Source organism: Lycorma delicatula, chromosome 1 (assembly GCF_047948215.1).
Source record: "Lycorma delicatula isolate Av1 chromosome 1, ASM4794821v1, whole genome shotgun sequence".
Classification (NCBI taxonomy): Eukaryota; Metazoa; Arthropoda; class Insecta; order Hemiptera; family Fulgoridae; genus Lycorma; species Lycorma delicatula.
Window position 1 is genome coordinate 159,996,775 of NC_134455.1, and position 22,272 is coordinate 160,019,046.

At 33.3% G+C, this 22,272-nt stretch overlaps 1 protein-coding gene across 1 annotated transcript in view; it reads right to left on the bottom strand.

Moving 5' to 3' along the window:
* Nucleotides 1-22,272, bottom strand: part of LOC142317695 (multidrug resistance-associated protein 1-like) — a 203,261-nt gene that overhangs the window by 3,101 nt on the left and 177,888 nt on the right. Inside the window, exons 28-30 of the mRNA XM_075354243.1 lie at nucleotides 12,295-12,453; nucleotides 9,363-9,517; nucleotides 1,542-1,736 (exon numbers count right to left, since the gene is read on the bottom strand). Coding sequence (XP_075210358.1) covers nucleotides 1,542-1,736; nucleotides 9,363-9,517; nucleotides 12,295-12,453 — 509 coding nt within the window. The remainder of the gene's footprint in view (nucleotides 1-1,541; nucleotides 1,737-9,362; nucleotides 9,518-12,294; nucleotides 12,454-22,272) is intronic.

Genomic DNA, 22,272 nt, shown 5'->3' on the forward strand with positions numbered 1-22,272 from the left:
AGTAAATGTTTCACATTACCATCAGCAACATTTATAAAATCAGAATAACTTATTCAGCATACATCTAGCGTTTTAACATATATTGACATTAAATACAGAGTGTCCCATATAAAACGCAACCCAACTGTATATTGGTAAGTATTGAAATAATAAAAAGGCATGTGAAAATGTAAATGTAATTTTTATTATTACCATCCATTACCTTACATTTAGAGTAAATGTTGGAAGTGGCCGCCATCTTCTTGAATACAAACTTCAATTCTTTTTACAGTGTTTCTTGCAACTTTTTTCAAAGTTTGTGGCTGGATATTTAATACAGCTTGTTCAATATTGACTTTCAATTGTTCAAGTGTTCGTGGTTTGTTGCTGTAGGCTTTTTCTTTGAGGTAACCCCGTAGAAAAAAATCCGCCGCAGTCAAATCTGGAGATCTTGGTGGCCACAAGCCTCGACCTATAACACGATTACCAAAGAATTCCTCAACGAAATCAGAAGTTGAACCTGCGTAGTGCCATGTCGCACCGTCATGTTGTAGCCAGCAGTGTCTGTCTTCCTCTTCCAAGAGTGCGATGAACTGAAATAAAATATCCTGATATCGTTCTGCATTAATGGTGTACTCAAAAAAAAATAGGACCGATTATTTTCTTCAGCGATATCGCGCACCACACGCCCAACTTCTGCGGGTGTAATTGTTTTTTGTGATAAACGTGGGGATTTTCAGCACTCCAAATTCTACTGTTTTGGCTATTTACGTAGCCATCTAAATGAAACCGTGCTTCATCTGTGAAAAATAACGAATCCATAACATTAATTCTCTCACGCAGAAATCGACGAAAGCATTGACAATATTGTAGCCATTTTTTTTGTCGGGCTCAAGAAGTCAATGAACCGTTTGAATGCAATAAGGTCGTTATTGTAATTGTTTGGTCGCCCGATGAACAGTAGATTTAGACAAATTAATTTCAGCAGACAAACGTCTGATCGATTTATTTGGCGAGTCGAATAATCGTTCTTTGATTTCAGTGACTGTATCTGTATTCAACACTGACGCAGATCTTTTGTGTTCCTTGTTATTAACAGAACTAGTCTCTCTAAATTTTGCAACTAACCTTAATACTGATGTTTTATTAGGAGCTGGTTTATCTGGGTACTTATGGCGAAACAAATCTTGCTCTGCAACCACTGATTTCGTACTGAAGTACAACTCAACAATGAAAACACCACCTTGTCTCTAGCAATACCCTGAACGTTATGATTGCATTGTTGTTACTATCGGTAGTGTTCTACTGCGTCGCCGCGATGTTCAAATGTTGGACGAGTCCATTTCAGTAACGAGTAAGCTTGACTTTTGAAATTTCATGGATGAGTGATTGATGGGTTGCGTTTTATATGGGACACTCTGTATATGAGTATAACCTGCACAGCTCTTTTACGACATAACTAAAAATGATTAATTCGTAATTTTTCTTTATTAATTATAAGAGATAAGAAATATAACCATAAAGACATTTAAAAAATTGTGAATACTAATGATAATACATACCTATCAGAATCCAATATTGTTTTCAATCTATGGGCGATTGTAAGTATTGTACAATCAGCAAACTGTGATCTTATTGTTTCTTGAATTAACTCTTCTGTATGTAGATCAATTGCAGCTGTTGCTTCATCAAGAATAAGAACTTTTGTTTTTCTGAGCAAAGCTCTAGCCAGACAAAGTAGTTGACGTTGGCCTAAACTGTAAAAGTACATAAACGCATACATGTAAATAAACTGTATAGAATTATTACACTGTGGATCACATTATAATAAGAATGTAATGTTTACTTACAGACAGATGCAAACTCTATAACTCATTTGTAAAGCCACATTAAACAGTATTAGTGGGTTCATATTAAATATAAGAACAATCAGTATTTATTTTAGCCCTCAGCAAAAATAAATACTGTCCTACCAATAGTTAATATGTCCAGAAATAATGTTCAAGTGAATGTTTTAAAGTATTAAAACTGATTTCAAGTAATGAGCATAGAACAGTGTGTATAGCTAATTGAATTAGACATTCAATAACTGCAGACAATGGTCAGATATGCTAAATGAAATTCAATGTCTAGTTCGTTTTTTTCTTAACATCTGTATAAAATTACATACTGCTGTACTTTAAATTAAAAGGGAATATTTAAGATAATTTTTCTATGATCAACAATGTTGTTTTTTTTTTTTTTGTAGTAATGGCTGATTTTGCCAGCATAACTCTTCTATGCCAGTCTTTTAATCAAGTTTTATTATGAAAGCTGCAATGTGGCATTATGCATTGTTTCTTGTACTGTTGTTTCCCACAAAAAAGATTACTGAAAAATACATTATTAATATTAGTATAAAAAATCTATTGAACAAATATTAGTGTTAAAAATAAGAAGTAAATTTTTGATAATGCTATTTAGTCATAAGGCTAATGATGTTTTTACTAAATTCATGAAAATAACGTTAAGTGGTCTTATGTGAATATATCTTTTTAATATTGTTTGTTCTTGAAAGGGTTAAAATAAACAACATAACAAATAACTTTAACAATGTAATAATTTAGTAAAACTTTAAAAAAGGGAAAGCCTTTTCTTAGGAAGGATTAGAAGGCCTGGTTTTACCCAGGAGAATTTGATTTGATCAGGAATTTATTTTTATTTTTTTATTATTTTTTCATTTTGGGACAGAAACTTCAGTTCCAGATTATGCTTTTATACAGGTAAAGAGATATTTTATAGGTTAACAGACAGATGTACTCCCAATACAATTAAAATCACATAAATACCAAGGATGTAACAATTCAAAATGTTCTCTCATTATGGATCCAATTGGTATCTACTAAAATCCACATGGAGGAAGGATCAGAGATAAGAGAAAGAGGAGGATAATAGAGAAGGGAAGATCTACTCACAGAGGGATCATGAAATGAGGATAACAACCCAACTAAAAGTGTGTTTCAGATCTTTCTATTCAGTAGACATCTATCTCAACCACAATCCCTTTGAAAATCACGGTGTCTTTACCCAGGGAGGAGCAGCTACTAAAGGAGTTATTTGAGGCAAAGCTCAGGATCTCATTAAATATGATTAGCCTTTTTTTTTCTAATAGAATCAGCAAAAGCTTTATAGTAAAATTATTTTTAGTAGTGCTCTCTAACAAATAACAAAACCGTATGTATATTTCTAAACAGAGAAAAAATTCACTACGTTCTGAAATAAGTTTGTAACTAAGTCTACTCTGCATGTGTCAGAACACTGACGTTAGGTTAGCATCTGTAATTCTGATTGTGTTAATTATGAAAAGTTTATATTACAAAAGTTTACTTTCATACAGTCCTACTTCCAAAAACTTCAATATTTTAATGACACTATTTATTCTATATATGAAAAATTAAAAATATATAAGTAAATGTAGAATATAAAAATTAATGCATATGTGTCATTGAAATACCCAACAATTAGGTGAGCTCAAGCAATACAGATTAAAAAATATCTTTTTATAATAATAAATCTTTTTAAACTTATCTGCAAGCCCCATGATTTGAAGAAGTAGTACTACTGAGGAGTATTATTATTAGTTACCATATTTATGAAAAAAATTACCTTTGTTCACTGACAAAACAACACACATAGGCTAAATGTCTTTATTAGTAAAACTGATTAAGTTAATCACTAATTAATGAAAATTCTACTGGCTTTTTTTTGTTTTGAACATGTTCACTAATTTTTCTGTCATTAGATTCCATCACAATTTTTTTCTTCTAAATTTGAAAACCCAACAATCAACTCTTAATTTTGACTGTTGCGATTAGAATATCAATCTTGAGAAAGACTTTGATATTGTCAAGTTTTTGAGGAAAGGCTACTCTTATGATTATTTTAAAGGATGGCAGCACTGGATCAGATGTTATTGTTCATGGTAAAGTAGTTTAAATAAAATATGTAAAACTAGTATAATTACTAACATAGTCAAATCCAGAAAGTAAATAAACAGTTCTTCTATAACACTTCTATAAAAATAAACAATAATATGCTCATGAATCCTAACAATATTAGTTAACTTTTCCACATATTTTGTTTATTTTCATTTATTTGGATTTATAACATCAACATAATGTCATTAAAGATAACTCCTAAATAACAGATTGATTTTACTCGCCATGTATTTTGAGTATTTATTATGTGTTGGTATATAACTTGCAACATCTTTCTAGTACAGCTTTATCAATACATACAGCTTTATCAATATTCAAAAGCATTTTGTTATTATCTCCAACTTATGAATCTAAACAATATTAATTAACTTTTCCACACATTTTGATATCGGCTACAAATTTAATGATCTTAGATTGATATTATTTCCCATGTAGTTTATAAAGTTGGTAAATAAAAATGGGCCACATTTTATCCCATCTCAACATCTCACTCTTTATGCCATTATATTCCAACTTACACAAAAGTGTATCATGAGGAACCATACAAGAAGCCTTCTTAAAGTTGAAGTAGATAGCATTGACCTGTCTTTAGTTTTTGAACTCCAGGGAAACAAACGTTACCCACCGGGTTGGTCTAGTGGTGAACGCGTCTTCCCAAATCAGCTGATTTAGAAGCGGAGAGTTCCAGCCTTCAAGTCCTAGTAAAGCCAGTTATTTTTATACGGATTTGAATACTAGATCGTGGATACCGGTGTTCTTTGGTGGTTGGGTTTCAATTAACCACACATCTCAGGAATGGTCGAACTGAGAATGTACAAGACTAAAATATTCATTTACACTCATACATATCATTCTCATTCATCCTCTGAAGTATTATCTAAACGGTAGTTACCGGAGGCTAAACACGAAAAGAAAGAAGAGGAAAGAAGGGAAACAAACGTCAGCAAATTATTTAGACTTGAAACCAAGGAATTTTTGGCCATGAATACTGTAATTGGTTAATATGGTTAGATATAGTCATAGAAGTGGTAGTGTAAGGGCATGAGGGGTGTCAAGGTAAATCAGATGGTCAATTTATATACCTATCTAGAAGGTCAAGAAGTGAGCCATGGCTCATCACATAAAAATGATACTGGTCCCAAACCTGGAAGAGGGGCAGATTTCTGAATTTAACTTCTTTAATTGGGGAAGGATAATCCATAGGGGGTGGTGCTATGAAATAATACACAATAACAAAACAAAAAATAAAATATTTATTTAAAAAAATTAATTTTGTACAATAGTTAGCGAGGATTAGATGAAATTGTCTAACTACAGCTTCAAGTAATTGCTCCTTATTAACGAAAACCCATCGTTTTCGTTCATCCAGCCATCAAGTTTTGGCTGGATGATTGCTTCTATGCTTCTGTCAGCCAAGAATAAGAGTGGAGGTTATATCAACATTCAAATGCATCGCAATGTCATCTGCTTCTTTTAAAACGATAATCTTGACGTTCTCTGCATCTTACCGATGAACTAGAAACACGTCAAAAATAGTTTGAATGTGCTGGTTGGTTTAGACTACTTCAAGTGTCTTCAAAAGTGCATTTACTATGTATTCGAGTATAGCAGAATACTTAACAATTAATACTATTGAGGCAACAAATGAAGATCTGCAAGTTGCTGCATGCATTTGATAAGCATTTTTTCTTGTTGCCGCATTTCCCTTTTCAACTAAGGTCTCTAATGCATTAACAATATCAATGAAATGATCCTTAAAAACATGGATGCTCTTGTATTTTTCTGACCAACTAGTATCACACAATTTAGGAATACTAACAATAAGCTTATGTTCACACTTCCTCTTTTCCCAAACATGATTGAACATCTGTCAAAGCCTAACTCCACACATTTATCAGGCTCTGCACATTTATCAGGGTTTAAGTTTATCATAAAATTTTTAATGAATTTGGCAATACTTACGGTATTAAGTCCTTCAAGCTCTAAAAAATTCTTCTTCGATTTCATTGACCTTATCATCGAAAAAACGTAATCCAATAGATAACTGTTCTTTGCCAAAAATATCTGCAGTTTCATCAGCCAAAATGCTGTAAATATAAGCTTTTTTAACCCTTGTGACGATGTGTTCCCTGATTATAGTGCCAATTGAGCAATTATTCCATTTTTAATGAAGGTATGACGAGGATCAGTATGACATGGTTTTTGGTCCATACTCAAAATGGTCTTTTAGATGGGAGTCTCCTGCTTTGATGTAAATTGCATAAGGCTATTAATATGCCTTCATCCAGATTTTTGCCTTTGAGATGTAAATCTTGTGTGGCGGAAAAAAGATGCAGGAAACAATTTAGGACAATATTTCTTTTTATTAATTTTCATTAAGACTGGTGAAGCCGGATGTCCACTGGAATACCCTCCATGAACAATTTTGCAGATTCCATTGCAGTCTGATGCCCCTGTAACTGTACATGTCCTTTGCAACAATCATGCATGTCCCTGTACTTAATGCAAATTCTTGATGAAAAAAGAACCCCAAACACCTCTCATCATTCTGGCTGACACAGAAACAACACACAATATTTATAAAAGCACCTTTAAGTCATCTTGAGTAAGCTAGCCATGGTGAATATACATCCAGCCACTGGTGATTGAATTTTCTCTTGTGACTTTTAGCATCTGCCACAAAATCTTAGTTCTTTAAGGGACCCAGACCTTTTCTCTTATCAATTGGTATTATGCTCACCAGGCTAAAGAATTTTCCATTATCATCTTCATGAAAACCATTGTCTTTAATTTCACTTTCACTGTATTGCACATTTATTTGAACCATAGAAGAAAGCCCCATGCAATCGCAATATTTGAACCAGAGTATGGTTGTATTTACGTGTCCTATCCTCATCGCTGCTGCTGGTATTTTTTTCATTTTAAATTTACTGCAAAAAAAATAGATTTAATTTGATTAAATGTTGATGCAGTCACGAATGTGGCATCTCACTACATTGGTTTGACAAGAAAGTTTCTAACTGAACTTTTGTCAAAATTGAATTTTATATGGTATGTAACTATACTAGTTGGCTTAATTCAAAAATATGACTCATCATTAAAACAGTAAAACTGATGGGAGAATCATCAATTGAAAATTTATCAGACATATGGATATTTTTTAAAAATCAGTTTTTTGAAATCAAACTCCAAAATGGATATTTCCATAATTTCATATCACAATCATAAATCTGTTATAAGGTAGTTAAATATTTTCCTTTCTTTATTGATGAATTTAAGATGAACTAGAAATGAGCTGATTTTACTGATATAAAAATCCGAGAAATTCCCAGAAACAATATTGGTAATTAGGTCACGTTTTGAGTTATTTTTAATTGTTCATCAAAAGTATTGATTATTTAGAAGAACTTAACAAAAAGCTAAAGTTAAATACGAAATTCATTTTATCATTATTTCACATTGAAAGATCCAAAAGAAGTCTTAGTGGCATAACACTTGCACGCACACAAAGATAACCAAAAAAATGATGACTAACAAATTTTAAGTTATATGCTTTTAAAGCAAGAGCCGCACTTATGTAAATTTACGACACATACACTGAAAATTAATAAAAGAATGTAATAAACGTCACATAGGCTACTTACCAAAAAATGTTCTAATATCCATTCGTTATAATAAAGTGGGTAGCCAGCATAGCAGATCAGATAGCAGATAGCCAGCATGAAAAAATAAACTTTCCAGTCATAAAAAATTGCATACACTACTTACACACATTTGTAAAAGTAACAACTGCACTGACTAACTAAAAATGCATGCGATCTTATATACTTGGTAAATAATTTCTGGACTATTCCCATCCTATACTGAAATGGGACGAGAGTGAGGAGTCTATTCTGAAAACTCTTATTGCCGCAAGTAAGATGATATGTAACACTAGTTCTTATATCTTCCCACAGATGGTGCGAGTATTTCTATTTTGTAATTAGTTTCTTTCAAAATGTTGTTTAATGTTACATTTTTCAGAAATCTGTTATTTATATATTTTTTTTGTTTTACTTATTTTTTCCATTTTGGAAGAGGAGCAGCTGCCTCCTTTGCCCTTCTCTGGATATGCCCATGGTCCAACAGTTGCTTTCCATAAATTCAAAAAAAATACTTCGGCCTTCTTCTGTGCACAGTACTGAATATCAGGCTTAAGGGAGCAATCATTCTAATCGGTATTTGATATATTGAAATTCCCTAACATGTAACTAATTCTGTATCACTCCATATCTGATTTACTGCTTAACTGATAAAATATTATGCCAGCATTTCCAGATGGGTGATAGTTTTAAAATAATGGTTCTTAACTAACATGTTACCATCCTTCAACAAAATCTCAATTTATATATAATAACGCATAAGATATTGTTCATGTTGCAGATATTGTAAAATTGTGTCTTCCACTCATTAGCCAAGAACACTTCAAGAAATAGAAGAAAGCAGTACATGAACAGGATCATGTCATTATATTCCCACAAAAAATTAGAAATGATTTTTTTTTTTTTTTAATTAGAAATAAAATTTGTTTTGCGACATATGTGAGCACCAATTCACAAAATCAACTAACACAAAAAACATTGTCTCATAGCTTTTTGGCAAAAAAGTTTTCTACTTTAGCTGTTCTACTCACATTGTATGGTTTCAGTAGACCTTTCTTTTGCAGACAGAATAACCTTCAACCTTGAAGGAGACTTCCAGAATTCAGAGTGACAAAAATGTTAAGTGCAACTCAAGTGGAGTTCATTAAGTAGATAAGGCTTAATCAATTTTAGGAAGAAAAAATGTATAAAAAAAAATAGGGAACTTCTTGAAGAGACCCATCATATATGATTTCTTATATAACTGTTTTTACAATTATAATCCGTTTAAACATACTCTACTGCCTTAAAAAAAAAATTGAATATATTTTTATTTAAGTAGAAAAATGTTTCAGGAAAAAATATGAATGAAGTAGAAAATAAATTTAAAAAAATGTCAGCTCCAAAAAGGGTAAGACCAAATATCAACATGCAAAGTGAGTAAATATGTGAAATTATGATTATATGAATATTGTGATTATGTGATTATGATATGTGAAATATGTGAGTATTATGTGAATTTCAGTATGAATGTGATTACACCATAAAAAAAATAATGATTTACACGATCAGTTTTATGAATTATTTAAAAAGCAAAAACATACATTAGTACTTCTTTAACTATATTATTTATTCAAGATAATATGAAGAAAAAAATTAGGATAAATTACATGTGAAAAGTATTACAGTTTAATTAAATGGTAACTGAACAATATTGGAACAATAAAGAACATCTTGTAAAAAAAAATACCAAGAGCATTCCCATTTAAAAAAATGTGTTAACTACCTGAAATTCTCACCACCTTCCATGACCATTAGGTCTAGTTGTGTAGTTAATCCAGGTAGGTGGGCTATTTCCAATGCCTGTTGAAGTTTTTTGTCTTTATATTGGTGTCCTGGGTCTAGGTTCATTCTCAGTGTACCGGAAAACAGTATAGACTCCTGGAAATGTAAAAAGAATCTTACTGTAGAAAATAAACACAACTAAATTAGAAGATATCATTTTGAATAATACTGTACAGGGCTACAACATACTGAAATAATACTTCACATTACTTCTTATTTGTTTGTTTTTCTTTTTATTAAAGATTACAATTTTTTGCTTTGTAAGAACGTTAATGTATTAAGATTCGATTTAATGGTTTGATTCAATAGTTTTTATTTATTAATTTTTCTTCTATGAACGCTTTTGTCAACAACTATTTTTTTAAACTCTTTAAGAGCTTTATATTTTTTGAAGAGTTGTAAGTAGTTAAATTTGAATAAATATAACTCTCATCTAACAGAACTTGTTAATTATTTTTTTAATCATAGCTGGGGATTTGGTAATATTGCTTTTACTTATTTTAATGATTTCAATGTGTAATCTGACAACTTTATCAAAGTAAAACCAAAATTACATCAATAATTTTGTATATCCCTGAAAGTTATTTATTGTTTGATATTTGTTATGTTTATTTGGTTGTAGATATAATTACAGTAATCAAAATAAACAACTGAAATATAATGTTTTACTTCAAATAACCCAATATTTTTGTCTTCACTCTCCTACTATTCTCACAATTCCAATAGATACCTAAAATAATATTGTCTGTATAATGAAAACAAGTGAGAACAATACCCTAAAATGCTAGTAAAACTGAACAGAATTAAGTTCTGCTATAGTTTAGTTGCAAAAACTGTAAAAATTTAGTTGTTGAATGCACTCATGTTTCATTTCTATCTGATTAGTAACAAATACTAGTACGTAAATACTGCTTGTAGTTTGTATAAACACGAATGTAAATTAAAAACTATCACAATGATGCAAATATTTATCATTTTGATAGTATATAAAAATGATGTGATGGCTAGTTCCTTTTCCTGGAGTTCCTTTTCAGAAGAGTACATATCAACTAAAGTTGATAAATTATTATTGGCCTGAAAAGTAGACCAATGACATTAAAACACAGAATGTAGATTTGAACTTCAAAAGACAACAGGAAAGTTGTATTAGAAGACATTCCAATATTTATTTCAACAACTTAGTACAGATTTTTTTTTTTCATATAAAAGATGACATGTTTAATAAACTTTAAGACAACACATATTCTTATGAAATTGTAACAAAACTAATTATCAAGAATATTTAATAATGATTTAGTGATTAAATATACACACTCTTTCTAACTAATTTTATTGAATGATTGCTTTTTAGCTATAAATTGAGAATAATTCCAGTTTTCTATAGTTGTATGAGTACAAATATTTTCACTGACAGCATAGAAAAATACAGTACCAGTTTAAAATTAATAAAAATTATAACTTGATTTTAAAGTTGTATTATTATATGGCCATTAAGGGCTTTCAAAGTAATTATCAGCTTCTTCTTCAACACTGACATGAAAAATCCAACTGAAGGGAAGCTGAGAAATTGGCTCAGAATGGTCTTGGATTGCTTGTAATTCTTTTACTATTTTAGTTCACTTTTATAATGTTCATAAAGAAGAAAATAAACTCATACTTGTTAAATGTAGTAAAATACAAGAAAGTCTTTTCCAAGCATTTGGACAACATTTTCTATAGTACAAGAGAGAAACAAAATAATTAACATCTTTGTAATCAGATTGAAATTTTATCGGTAGAAAAAATTACGAAAAAATGAAGTAAGTTATTTGTTTATTTACTTAAGATACTCGGGAAATGTCTAGCATAACGTTAACATTTTCCAGACTACGCAAAGTTGACTGAAATCACCCCCACAAAACTCAAGATTAAATAAGTTTTTCACCACTAATTATATAAAAATTCTCCATTGCATTGACAATAGTAATTTTATTAAATTAGATTTAATATGGAATGAGCTACACTATACAGTTTTAAATAAAATTAGCAAGCGTATATTCAGGGATTGTTTACTTAAAGTAAAAATCAAAAACTATGTTCATTTTGATTGTTAAGCAATCATTATCAGTTACATGGAATTATTTTTTTTTAATATAACAGTTAATAATAATTAATTAGGTAAATAATCAAAAAGGGCATTTAAGAAACAACATAAGAAAAGTTTGTCTGCATTTTTTGAATAAAACAGAGAAATTAAAATTTTAAAATCAATACAATTCTACTGCTATGATCAATTTAAACAGAAAGCCTCTGATATGAAATCAGGTGACCCATTGTCAACATACTGAATGATGTAATATTGTTAGTAAGTAGGATGTGCTTAAACACAACTCAGAATGAGATAATCTGATAACGAAATAGGTCTGATTCAGTCTTAATTAAAAATAACTTACTTTGTTTCTGATGCTACTATGATGAATTTAAATTAAGATCTTAACTAAATATCTTAAAATTTTTTATGTGCAACAAACTTGTTTGGTTTGTTAAAATCTAATTCCCTTGTTTATGGTTAGAATGAGAAAATAAGTAATAGTAATGAATGAGTGACAATAAAAGATCATTTTTTAAACAATGGTCATATATATCTGTTTTCACCTAACAAAGTAAAGGGATAGTATAGTAAAGAGAAGATTATTGTCAGTAACATTCCTGCCATGGTATGAACAAGTTAATTCTGTTTATATCTGATGTAATAGAGCAGATATACTTTTCTGCTTGCCAGGATTAGATGTAAAATCAAAACACATATGCACAAAACACACACACACACACACACACACACACACACACACACATGTGATTAAATCTACAATTTCTAAAAAAAAGTAATTAACCTGAGGTATGATTGTCAATCTAGACCGAAGTGTATTTAAACCAACAGTTGATATATCTATACCATCTATATATATTGCACCACTAGAAGCTTCAATCACTCTAAACAGTGCCATTGTTAATGATGACTTCCCTGCTCCAGTTCGACCCACAATGCCTACCTAAAAGTCACATTAATATTTAAAATAATATAGTTACAAAAAATATATTAAGGAAACATAATATTACCTAATCTAGTATTACCTTATGTGATCATTTAACTATTGTTAAATATGATTGGAATACTGGACAGACTGAAAACCTTTCCTTAGTATGATTTCCAGTTTAATGTGTGAATAAATAGATGTATGTGAATTCAATTTTATTTCAAAAGAAACTTTTAAGAAAGTAATTTTTATTTTGTAAGTTGGCATTGTCAATAGAAGATCAACAATTAACGAAGAAAAGTTACATTTTTCAAAATTTATATTCATTTTTGATCTTGAGATTAGTAGCTAACAAATGTTGAAATGTAACTGCATTAGTGTTATTTTTGAAGTTTTATGTTTTTTTTTTAATTTTTTTATTAAGCTTAAAAAGTTTAAATTACAAAGATCAGGAAATAAAAAAGGGTTAAAAATATTAAAGGAATCAGAATTTTAAAAACTTAATTTAGATTAAGAAAGTTTAACTTGACTTACAAACCTGGTTTTGTTTTTTAACTAAGTTAAAAAACTATAATCTACGAAAAAACTCCTGGGTAAAAAATAATGTTTATTTTTCAATTCAAAAGAAAGTAAGAATAGTATTTTTACTTGGAGAAATTAAAACATACAAAAAGCTAATGCATTTTATGCGCAGCATCCTAATCATTTTCAGGATCACAGTTACAAATTTAATAGAAAGATTTCAATGAACTGGTACTGTTTTTGATGATAAAAAGCCTGTTCGACCCAGTACAACCTTATTGAAAAAGGAATATTAGAAATTTCTCTTAATAATCAACAATTGGCAAGAGTGATTGCAAGAAATAATAATTTTGCAGGTGGTCAGTGCAAAAAGTATTAAAAAACATAAATACCATCCATACAAAATTTAATTATACAAGAACTTATTGAAAATGATTACAATAGGAGGGTTGAAGTAATTATTTCTTGCTTCAACATACTGTTCACTGGTGAAGCCTGATTTACTTTATATAGGGCTGTTAATAGACATTGTAGTAGGTACTGGTCCCAAGAAAACCCTCACTGGTATTGTGAAAGTCCTACCCAGTATCCAGGGTAGTTAAATGTACGAGCTGGAATAATAGGGGGAACACACTTCTTGGACCATTTATCATTAATGGTAGCTTAGATGGTAATGTGTACTGTGCTTTGCTGAACGAACAGGTAATACCAGCTCGTAACAATTTGACTGAAATAGCTCGTAGACCAAACGAACGTCCTTTGTTCACGGCAGAAGTTGTTTTTCCAGTTAGATGGTGCTTCTCCGTACTTCATTCACAACATGAGAAATGCACTGAACCAGCAGTTTCCAAATCGTTGGATAGGTTAATGTACTAGTATTGAATGGCCAGCTAGGTCACCTGACTTGAATCCCCTTGATTTCTTCTTATGGCGGTATTTAAAATCAACCACTGATTGCTCACAGCCAACTTCATTCGAAGAATTAAGGGATCTCATTGAGATAGGATATAGAAGGATTTCACCAGAACTTTGCACAGTGTGAGTAAAGCTTTCGAGCAGTGTTTGTTTTACTGCTTGGAGGAACAAAGATGGTAGTTTGAACATTTAGTATAAGGTGAGAAGCAATAACATTTTTTAACTGAAATAATTTTATTAAGTAAAATTATTTACGATAAAAATTCATGAAGTTATAAGACGTTTTTTAAATAAGAGTTAGAATTAATTACACATAAAAAAGTAATTAAATTGCAAACTGTCATTTACTTAAATTGAATAAAAATTTTCAAGACTGTAAAGAAGTATTTAAAAATTTTTATAGTTAATTTTTTCAATTTTTAATTATTTTAATAACATCTGTGGTCGCCATTTTTGTTTAAATAGAATTTATATTTTCGATACCATTTGGTAGTCTCGCCAAAACCTTTAAAACAAGTATTACATGACCATATGTCCCATTTGACATTTTAGAGCTCCCTTGCCCCCCTGAAGTTGAAATACTGGAAATTGGGGCTTACTACGTTAGCCTCTATTATTGGAGAAAATTTCTAAAGAGAGAATCGGGTGGTTATCTCAAATAACAAAAAAATTAAACCGGAAATTTAATTTAATTTTAGTTTTAATTGTAAATTTTTTTCATATCATCGAACTCTTTAAAATGATATATCAGGCGAACATTGTTCCCATTTGAAACTTTTTTATTGCCTCCAGCCGTCCAAAAGTCAAAAAGAGTGAAATATACATTCATTGAAGTAGTCCCTCGGTACAAGGAAGAATGCCGGAAACCGCATGCAGTATCTCAATTATAAAAAAAAGTTACGGTGGGGTGTAAGCTACTTTTCAGTCACCCGGTATGTGCAGATTGTTTATAAAAACCTTTCCAAGAATTTATGGATGATCCCGAAACATCCAAATAAAAAAAAAAATACTTTAAAACAACAAATGTCCGGAAACCCTTAGTTTACTTGCTATCCGCCATTTTGTATTTTTAACATAAAAATTTATTTCTCAGGAATGGTAAATCGTACCGAGCTGAAATTTAGTATACTCCTAGGGTATCTAGAGGTTTACTTGTATAAAAATAATAAACCAAATTTCTCAATCAATTCCAAAATGACAGCTATGTAAACGATTTAATTGTTAATATCTTTGCAACTGCTGGCTTATTTAAATTTTATGTTATCACAAAAAATTTTAAGTGTTTTATGAAAAAGAAAATGACACACCCATTCTTTAATAACAACATTTCTTTAGAGTAATGTTAACGTTATAAGGAAGGGCAATAGAAATAAGAAAAAAGCTGGCCTACGAGCAGACACCACGCATAACATTTTATGTAGTACGAGTCGATATTGTAGTAGAATATTAAGGGATCCGATCCAAACGATACATAGAAGAAAAGTCCTGATTGATGAATTGAAACCAATGTGCGTTTGCGTACAAGACACGCATTTAAAAGTAAACGATAACTTTCAAATGAAAGAGTACAATGTATTTAGATTTGATCAACCTTCTTATACGAGGTGCGACGATAAAGTAATGAGAGACTGATTTTTCTTTGCAAGATGTGGCAACCCTGCAGCTTGCGTAGGCACACCATCTTTGACATTAGTCTATAAACAACTTCTAGTCCAAGCGGCACATTGATGCAACTGCTCAGTCGTGAGTTGTGCTGTAATAAGTGAACACGTGTTTGTGTCTCTCGTCACAGAAATGAAACCGCAAAATATTTCGCAACGGTATGCCATTTCTTTTTGCGTTAAATCGGGTGAAAACGCGACGACAACTTATGGTAAGCTTCAGAAGGCTTTTGGAGAGGAGGTTATGTCAAGAGCTCAAGTTTTTCGGTGGCATAAAATTTTTAGTGAAGGCAGAACGAATGTTGAAGATGAAGACCGCAGTGGATGACCATCAACTTCACGGACAGATGTCAACTTGGCCAGAGTGCGTGAAATCGTACGATCTAATCGAAGATTATCCGTGAAAATGATTGCAGAAGAACTCAACATCGATCGAGAAACGGTTCGTGTAATATTAACTGAAGATCTTGGTATGAGAAAGATTTGTGAAATAATGGTTCCCAAAAATCTCACACAACAGCGAGAAACACGGAAAAATGTGGCAGCCGATCTGCTAGAGCAAACGGAAATCAAACCAGATTTGTTGAGCCGTGTTATCACTGGTGATGAAGGTTGGTTTTTCAATACGATCCAGAGACAACGCCAAAGTTCGCAATGGTGCTCAAAGGGTTCACCCAGACCAAAAAAGCTCGTATGTCAAAGTCAAAAGTGAAATGCATGCTTGTGTGCTTCTTCGATTCCAAGGGAATTGTTCATAAAGAGTGGGTGCCTTCTGGACAAACAGTTACCCGATATTTCTACAAAGAAATCTCAGAAAGACTTCGTAAACGAGTTCTTCGTGTCCGTGCCAACATTGCTGATAATTGGATTCTGCATCACGATAATGCGCCATCCCGTACTGCTCTGTCAGTACAGCAATTTTTAACCTCTAAACAAATTTTAGTACTACCACAGCCACCTTATTCACCAGATATCGCTCCGTGCGACTTTTTTCTATTTCCAAGAGTCAAAATGGCGGTCAAGGAACACCATTTTCAAACAACACAAGATGTCCAAAAAGCTGTGACAAGGGTCTTAGAGGATATTACAGAAGATGAGTTCCAGAAATGTTACCATTAATGTCAGAAGCGCTGGAATAAGTGTGTGCAATCAGAGGGGAACTACTTTGAAGGAGGCAACACTAAACATGACTAAAACGGTAAGCAACATTTTTTTCACATCAGTCTCATTACTTTATTGTCGCACCTCGTATAACAGCTAAAGTAGGAGTAGCTATACAAACCACGATTGGGATTGTTGTAGAAACATTTTGCATAATTACAAATGTACAAGTGATTACCGTTTATCAGCTAATTACTGCAACGATCTGTATTATCTATTTGTCCAAATTTTATTGCAATATGGATAATCTATTGCAGCTCATTAATCAGCTATCTCAACCAGTGATTCTAGTAGGGAATTTTAATGCTCAAAATCCGCATTGGGGACAAACTACCTCCATCCTAGACGCAGAATAATAGAAGAATTCCTTTTGCGTTCAAACTTGGTATTAATGTACATCGGCACCAGGGTTTGTTTTATTAACGCCAAGGATAGGTCATTAAATAATAAACTAATAGACGATAGAATAAAAATAGGGTGAGTCCATTTCGGGACTACATTCGAGTGGACAGTGACAGGTGTTACAGATGTTGGAGTTCTGGACACAGGAGCACCGAGTGCCGGGGGTCCCAACAGGACAAATGTGGTGTCAAAGGACATAAAATTAGAGAATGTCGTGAACCAAAGCGATGCCTCAATTGTGATAGTACAGAACACCGCACAGGAAGCTTGACGTACGGCATCAACAAGGATGATTAAATTGATATTATCAAACGCCAACAGAAGCATTCTCTCCTACGATCTTGTGGAGGAGTTGGCGAGAAGTCAAGATGCTGATTTTCTGGTGACCTCGTAGCCGAATAAAAACGTTGCTGCCAAGAGTCATTGGTGTGCTGATGTACAGGGAGAGGTCACCATTAGATGTCAACGGCAGATTGGCTTGGAGGCTTTATTAGCATAGTGAAGGAATAATAATGGCGATCGAATTGGAAGATTCAGTAGTCATATGTTTCCCCTAATGTCAGTCTGGAAGAATATGAGGAATTAATTAGTTCTTTGCACGATATAATAACTAGTACAACTAAGAGAAGCATAATTCTTGGCGATTTCAACAGTATAGCGGTGGCTATTGGTAGTGGGTATACAAACCGGCGTGCAGAACTGCTTACTGTATTCCTGGGAGTAACAGGGTGGTACTGCATCAATGATCAAATGCCGATGTATGAGGCCAGTGGAAACTTGTCGGTCCTAGACTTAACTGTCTTGGATGGTAGTTTTGATCAAAACCAGTGCTTGTGGAATGTACTCACAGACGAAACAACAAGTGTTCATAGGGCCACATTTCTTGAAGTCGCGGATCCATCGCACAGGTCGGTAGATGCTGGTCCTATTCTGAGGTTGACTGCATAGAAAACACCGACGGCAGTCATAAATGTGACGAAAAGAATAATGACAGGAATTCGACTAACCTCAGACGTATTGCAGAACATCATCCAACGAGAGATTGCCCAGCTGCCGCTCGCAGGAAGAAGACACAAGCCGGCTTATTGGTGGTCTTACCAAATAGCACAGGTTCGGAGAGAATTTCAAGCTAAACGTAGGCAAAAACAAAGGCTGAGGGGGGAGACGCTTATGAAGCCGCCGCATAGCAGTACGTTAAGTGGCGAAGACTGTTAAACAGAGAGATTAAAGAATTAAAAAATGAACACTGGCGAAAACTATGTAATCAATTGGACGTAATTATGTAATCCATGGGGTCAGGTCTACCGCATCGTCACTAAACGGCTCGGTAGGCGTCTACCAGTTTAGACGAGCGCCCAAGCCAAAGCTCAGATCACAGGGCTCTTCCCCTGCAAACCAGAAAGTGTAGTTGACGTTTTAGGCTGCAAAAAAAGAAGATTCACATTAGATGAAGTGACAGCGGCAGTGCAACAACTTGGTGATCGACGAAGCCCTGGCCCAGTTGCTGTACCAGCAGCAGTGTTGAAGGAGCTAATCAAACAAGCCCCCTGGGAAATAGTAGAAGTAGCAAGCTATGGAGTTGAGAATACTACATTCCCCGGATTCTGGAAGGAGGATAGGGTTGCCTTCTTGCTGAAAAACAAGAACACGGATGAAGTAATTGAATATCGATCGTTGAACCTCATCAACAACATGGGGAAAGTCGTAGAAAGAATATTAGCTTCACGAATAGTAAACGAGCTTAATGCCGGGGGGTATTCAGGCTAACCAATACGGATTCTGGAAGGACCGATCAACACTACAGGTGCTGTCTCAGGTTGTAAGTTGGGCCGCTGAAGTGAAGCAAGGAACCTGGCAGACTAGGGTAATACCCTGTTGATATCATTAGATGTACGCAACGCATTTGGTTCCGTGATAATGTCAGCTCTTGAGAACAAGGGCATAAGTGAATATTTACGCAGGCAAGTGCGGGAGTATTTGCTGGAGCGCTGAAATATGGCGGTACGCAGGATGGGCATATAAGGTTTTATTCTATTGGTGAAGTTCTGCAAGTGTCGGTGCTGGGACCTTTACTCTGAGTCCTGGCATACAACGGAGTGCTTGGTTTGTAATTGCCAGAGGGCACGGAGACGCTAGCTTATGCCGATGATCTCGCAATTCTGGTCAGAGGAAGGACGGAAAATGAGATCGAAGAGCGAGGCAATCGGGCGCTGCAGTTGGTGAACACGTGAATGTGTGACCACGGTCTAAGGCTCGCTCCTAACAAGCTGCTCTGAAGCAATTACACAATCCTGCAAAATTTGGGTTGTGGAACGTTTTTTAACTTTTGGTAACTGATTTCTATGTATTTTTTAGCGCTGAATCTGAAAATAACCCTCATTTTTTCCAAGGCATTAGTAATTTTTGCTAATCGCAAATTTCAAAATTTGTAAAAAGTTGAAAAATTGCGAAAATGTGATATAAAGTTGACAAAAAACATTTTTTTTTTTATAAAAAAATTTATAAAAAGTGAATATAATATATTCACTTTTTGACTTATAAAATGCATTCTTATAGCTAAACAGTTCAATGGTCTATAGAGGTTGGCGAACAGGTTGTGACAAGACTTAATAAGGTGTAACATGTTTATTGGCAGCTATCCGCACCACTCATGCATCGTGCAACTACTATCAGCGTGCGTAAATCTAATTTTTTCCGTCCTCCGTAATCAAACGCGTTGTCGCTGGAAAATATATTTTCAGGCCATAAAGCAAACTTTTTGTTTTCAAAATGGCTTCAAGAGGCTGTAAAAATTCAACAGATTTTTTTTGTTACATTTGTGGTGAGTTAACGGGTGGAAAGGCAATAAAGAAATATAACAAGTTTTGTTCGACAAGGGTATTTCACGTATTTCGGAGTGAAAATAGGAGATCAAAACAAAACCTGAGCATCCCACTACGTTTGTTGCACATGTGATTAAGGACTTAGACGGTGGTCAAAGGGTGAAGAAGAAGCGTTCAGATTTGGAGTTCCAATGGTGGGAATAAGAAAGCAATCATCTATCCAAATATGCCATCCGCTTTACACTCGGCTCCTAATAGTCCAGACGTACCAGTGCCAATTCCACCAGAAAATTTACCTGAAATAGACGGTTTCACAAGTAATTTAAATGAAGATAACATCGAGAAGTACGAACCCGGAGATAGCTGTGCACCAGAACTTTATTCACAGTCTAAACTAAACGATTTGGTTCAAGCCTTATATTTGACCAAAGAAAATTCAGAACTGCTTGGTTCGAGGCTTAAAGAGAAGAACCTGCTAGCATCTGGCACCTTATTTTTCTGGTTCAGGTACAGAGAACAGGATTTTCTTCCTTATTTCTTTGGAAGAGGAGAATCAGTCTTTTGCAAAGATGTATGTGAACATTTGACTCGATTTAACACTCTGTACGAAAGTACCGATTGGAGACTGTTCATAGATTCTTCCAAAAGAAGCCCCAAAGTTGTCCTTCTTCGCAGTGGGAATACGTATCTATCCATTTAAAAGACTGTTACGATAATTTGGAATTCGTCCTCAATAAAATTAAATACAACAGTCACAAGTGGATTACGTGCGGCGATCTCAAAATAATATCTAAGCTCCTAGAACAGCCGGGAGGATACACAAAATTTCTTTGTTTTTATTGAATGGGATAGCAGAACAGAGAAAATCATTTGATAAGAAAAAATTGGCCAAAAATGCTTCATTAATTTTTCAAAAAATTAGCTTCATTAGAACCTGAAACCAAAAATGTGTTCCGAAAAGCTCTCATAGATCCGAATAAAATTCTCTTTCCACCTCTGCATATCAAGTTAGGCTTGATGGAGCATTTGTCAAAGCCTTACCAGAAGAATGTAAATGTTTTAAATATATCTGTGACAAATTTCCATTCTTATCAACCACCAAACTAAAAGAGGGTGTTTTTACTGGTCTTGAAATTAGAAAACCTCAAAGATGGTAATTTTGAGAAACAAATGGAGGTTGCATATAAAGAAGCCTAGGGAGCCTTTAAAGACGTAGTAGCCAAGATTCTGGGCAATAAAAAGATCCGAACTTCAAATCAATCGTTGAGAACATGCTGCAGAAGTACAAAAATTTAGGCTCTTCCATGAGCTTGAAGGTTCACTTCCTAAATTCACATATGGACTATTTTCCTGAAAATCTGGATGCCGTTAACTAAGATATGGGTGAGAGATTTCATCAGGACATGAAAGAAATGAAAAGGAGGTATCACGGAAAATGGACTACTACGATGATGGCAGACTACTGCTGGATGTTACACCGAGATGAACCCTATAGAGAATAACTTCGACACATGAAATAAAATTTTAAGTAGTTCACATACTTCGTCATTAAGGGCGTGGGAAGAGGGGAAGTGGTTTCCAAAGCCGTGATGTACCTCATAAAAATTGAACAAATTTTTTAAATCTGCACTATATTAGAAATTAGGCTTATTTTGTGGCCATTTTCATTAGAAAATAAAGGATTAATTACCCTCCGCCCTTTTTTCAGACCACTCAACTGTTTAGCTATAAAAATGCATAGTATAAGCCAAAAAAGTGAATATATTATAATAATTTATTATAAAAAAAGTTTTATATTTATTTTATTACAACACATTTTTGCAATTTTTTAACTTTTTAGAAATTTTTAAATTTGCTATTTGCGAAAAATCCTGACGTGATGGAATAGATGAAGGTTATTTTCGGATTCAGTACTAAAAAATACATAAGAATTAATTATCAAAAACTAAAAAACACATCCACCGCAGGTCTGTGTTACAATAAACTTGATATTTTTTTATAAATCGAGCAGACTTTTATTTATATTCACAAACATGAATTTAATGAACACAGCGGAGTCCAAGAAGCAGAGCCCTCTGCCTAGACGAGAAGGACAGCAAAGTGAGCCATGACCGGCTAAATATCGCAACCATACAGCGCGAGCGAAGCTGTGACGGGGATGCTAGGAGAAATTACAATACACTGATACTTTTTTTTAAATTGAACAGGCTTTAATTTTATTTATCATTATTATTCTCATAAGATTGTTCAATTTTCTTATCTTTCTTCTTTTTCTTTATTTACATGTTGGGCAACAATTCGTTGCTTATCGTATTTTCCTTATTTACGTTTAATAAAAATTTTTATTTACC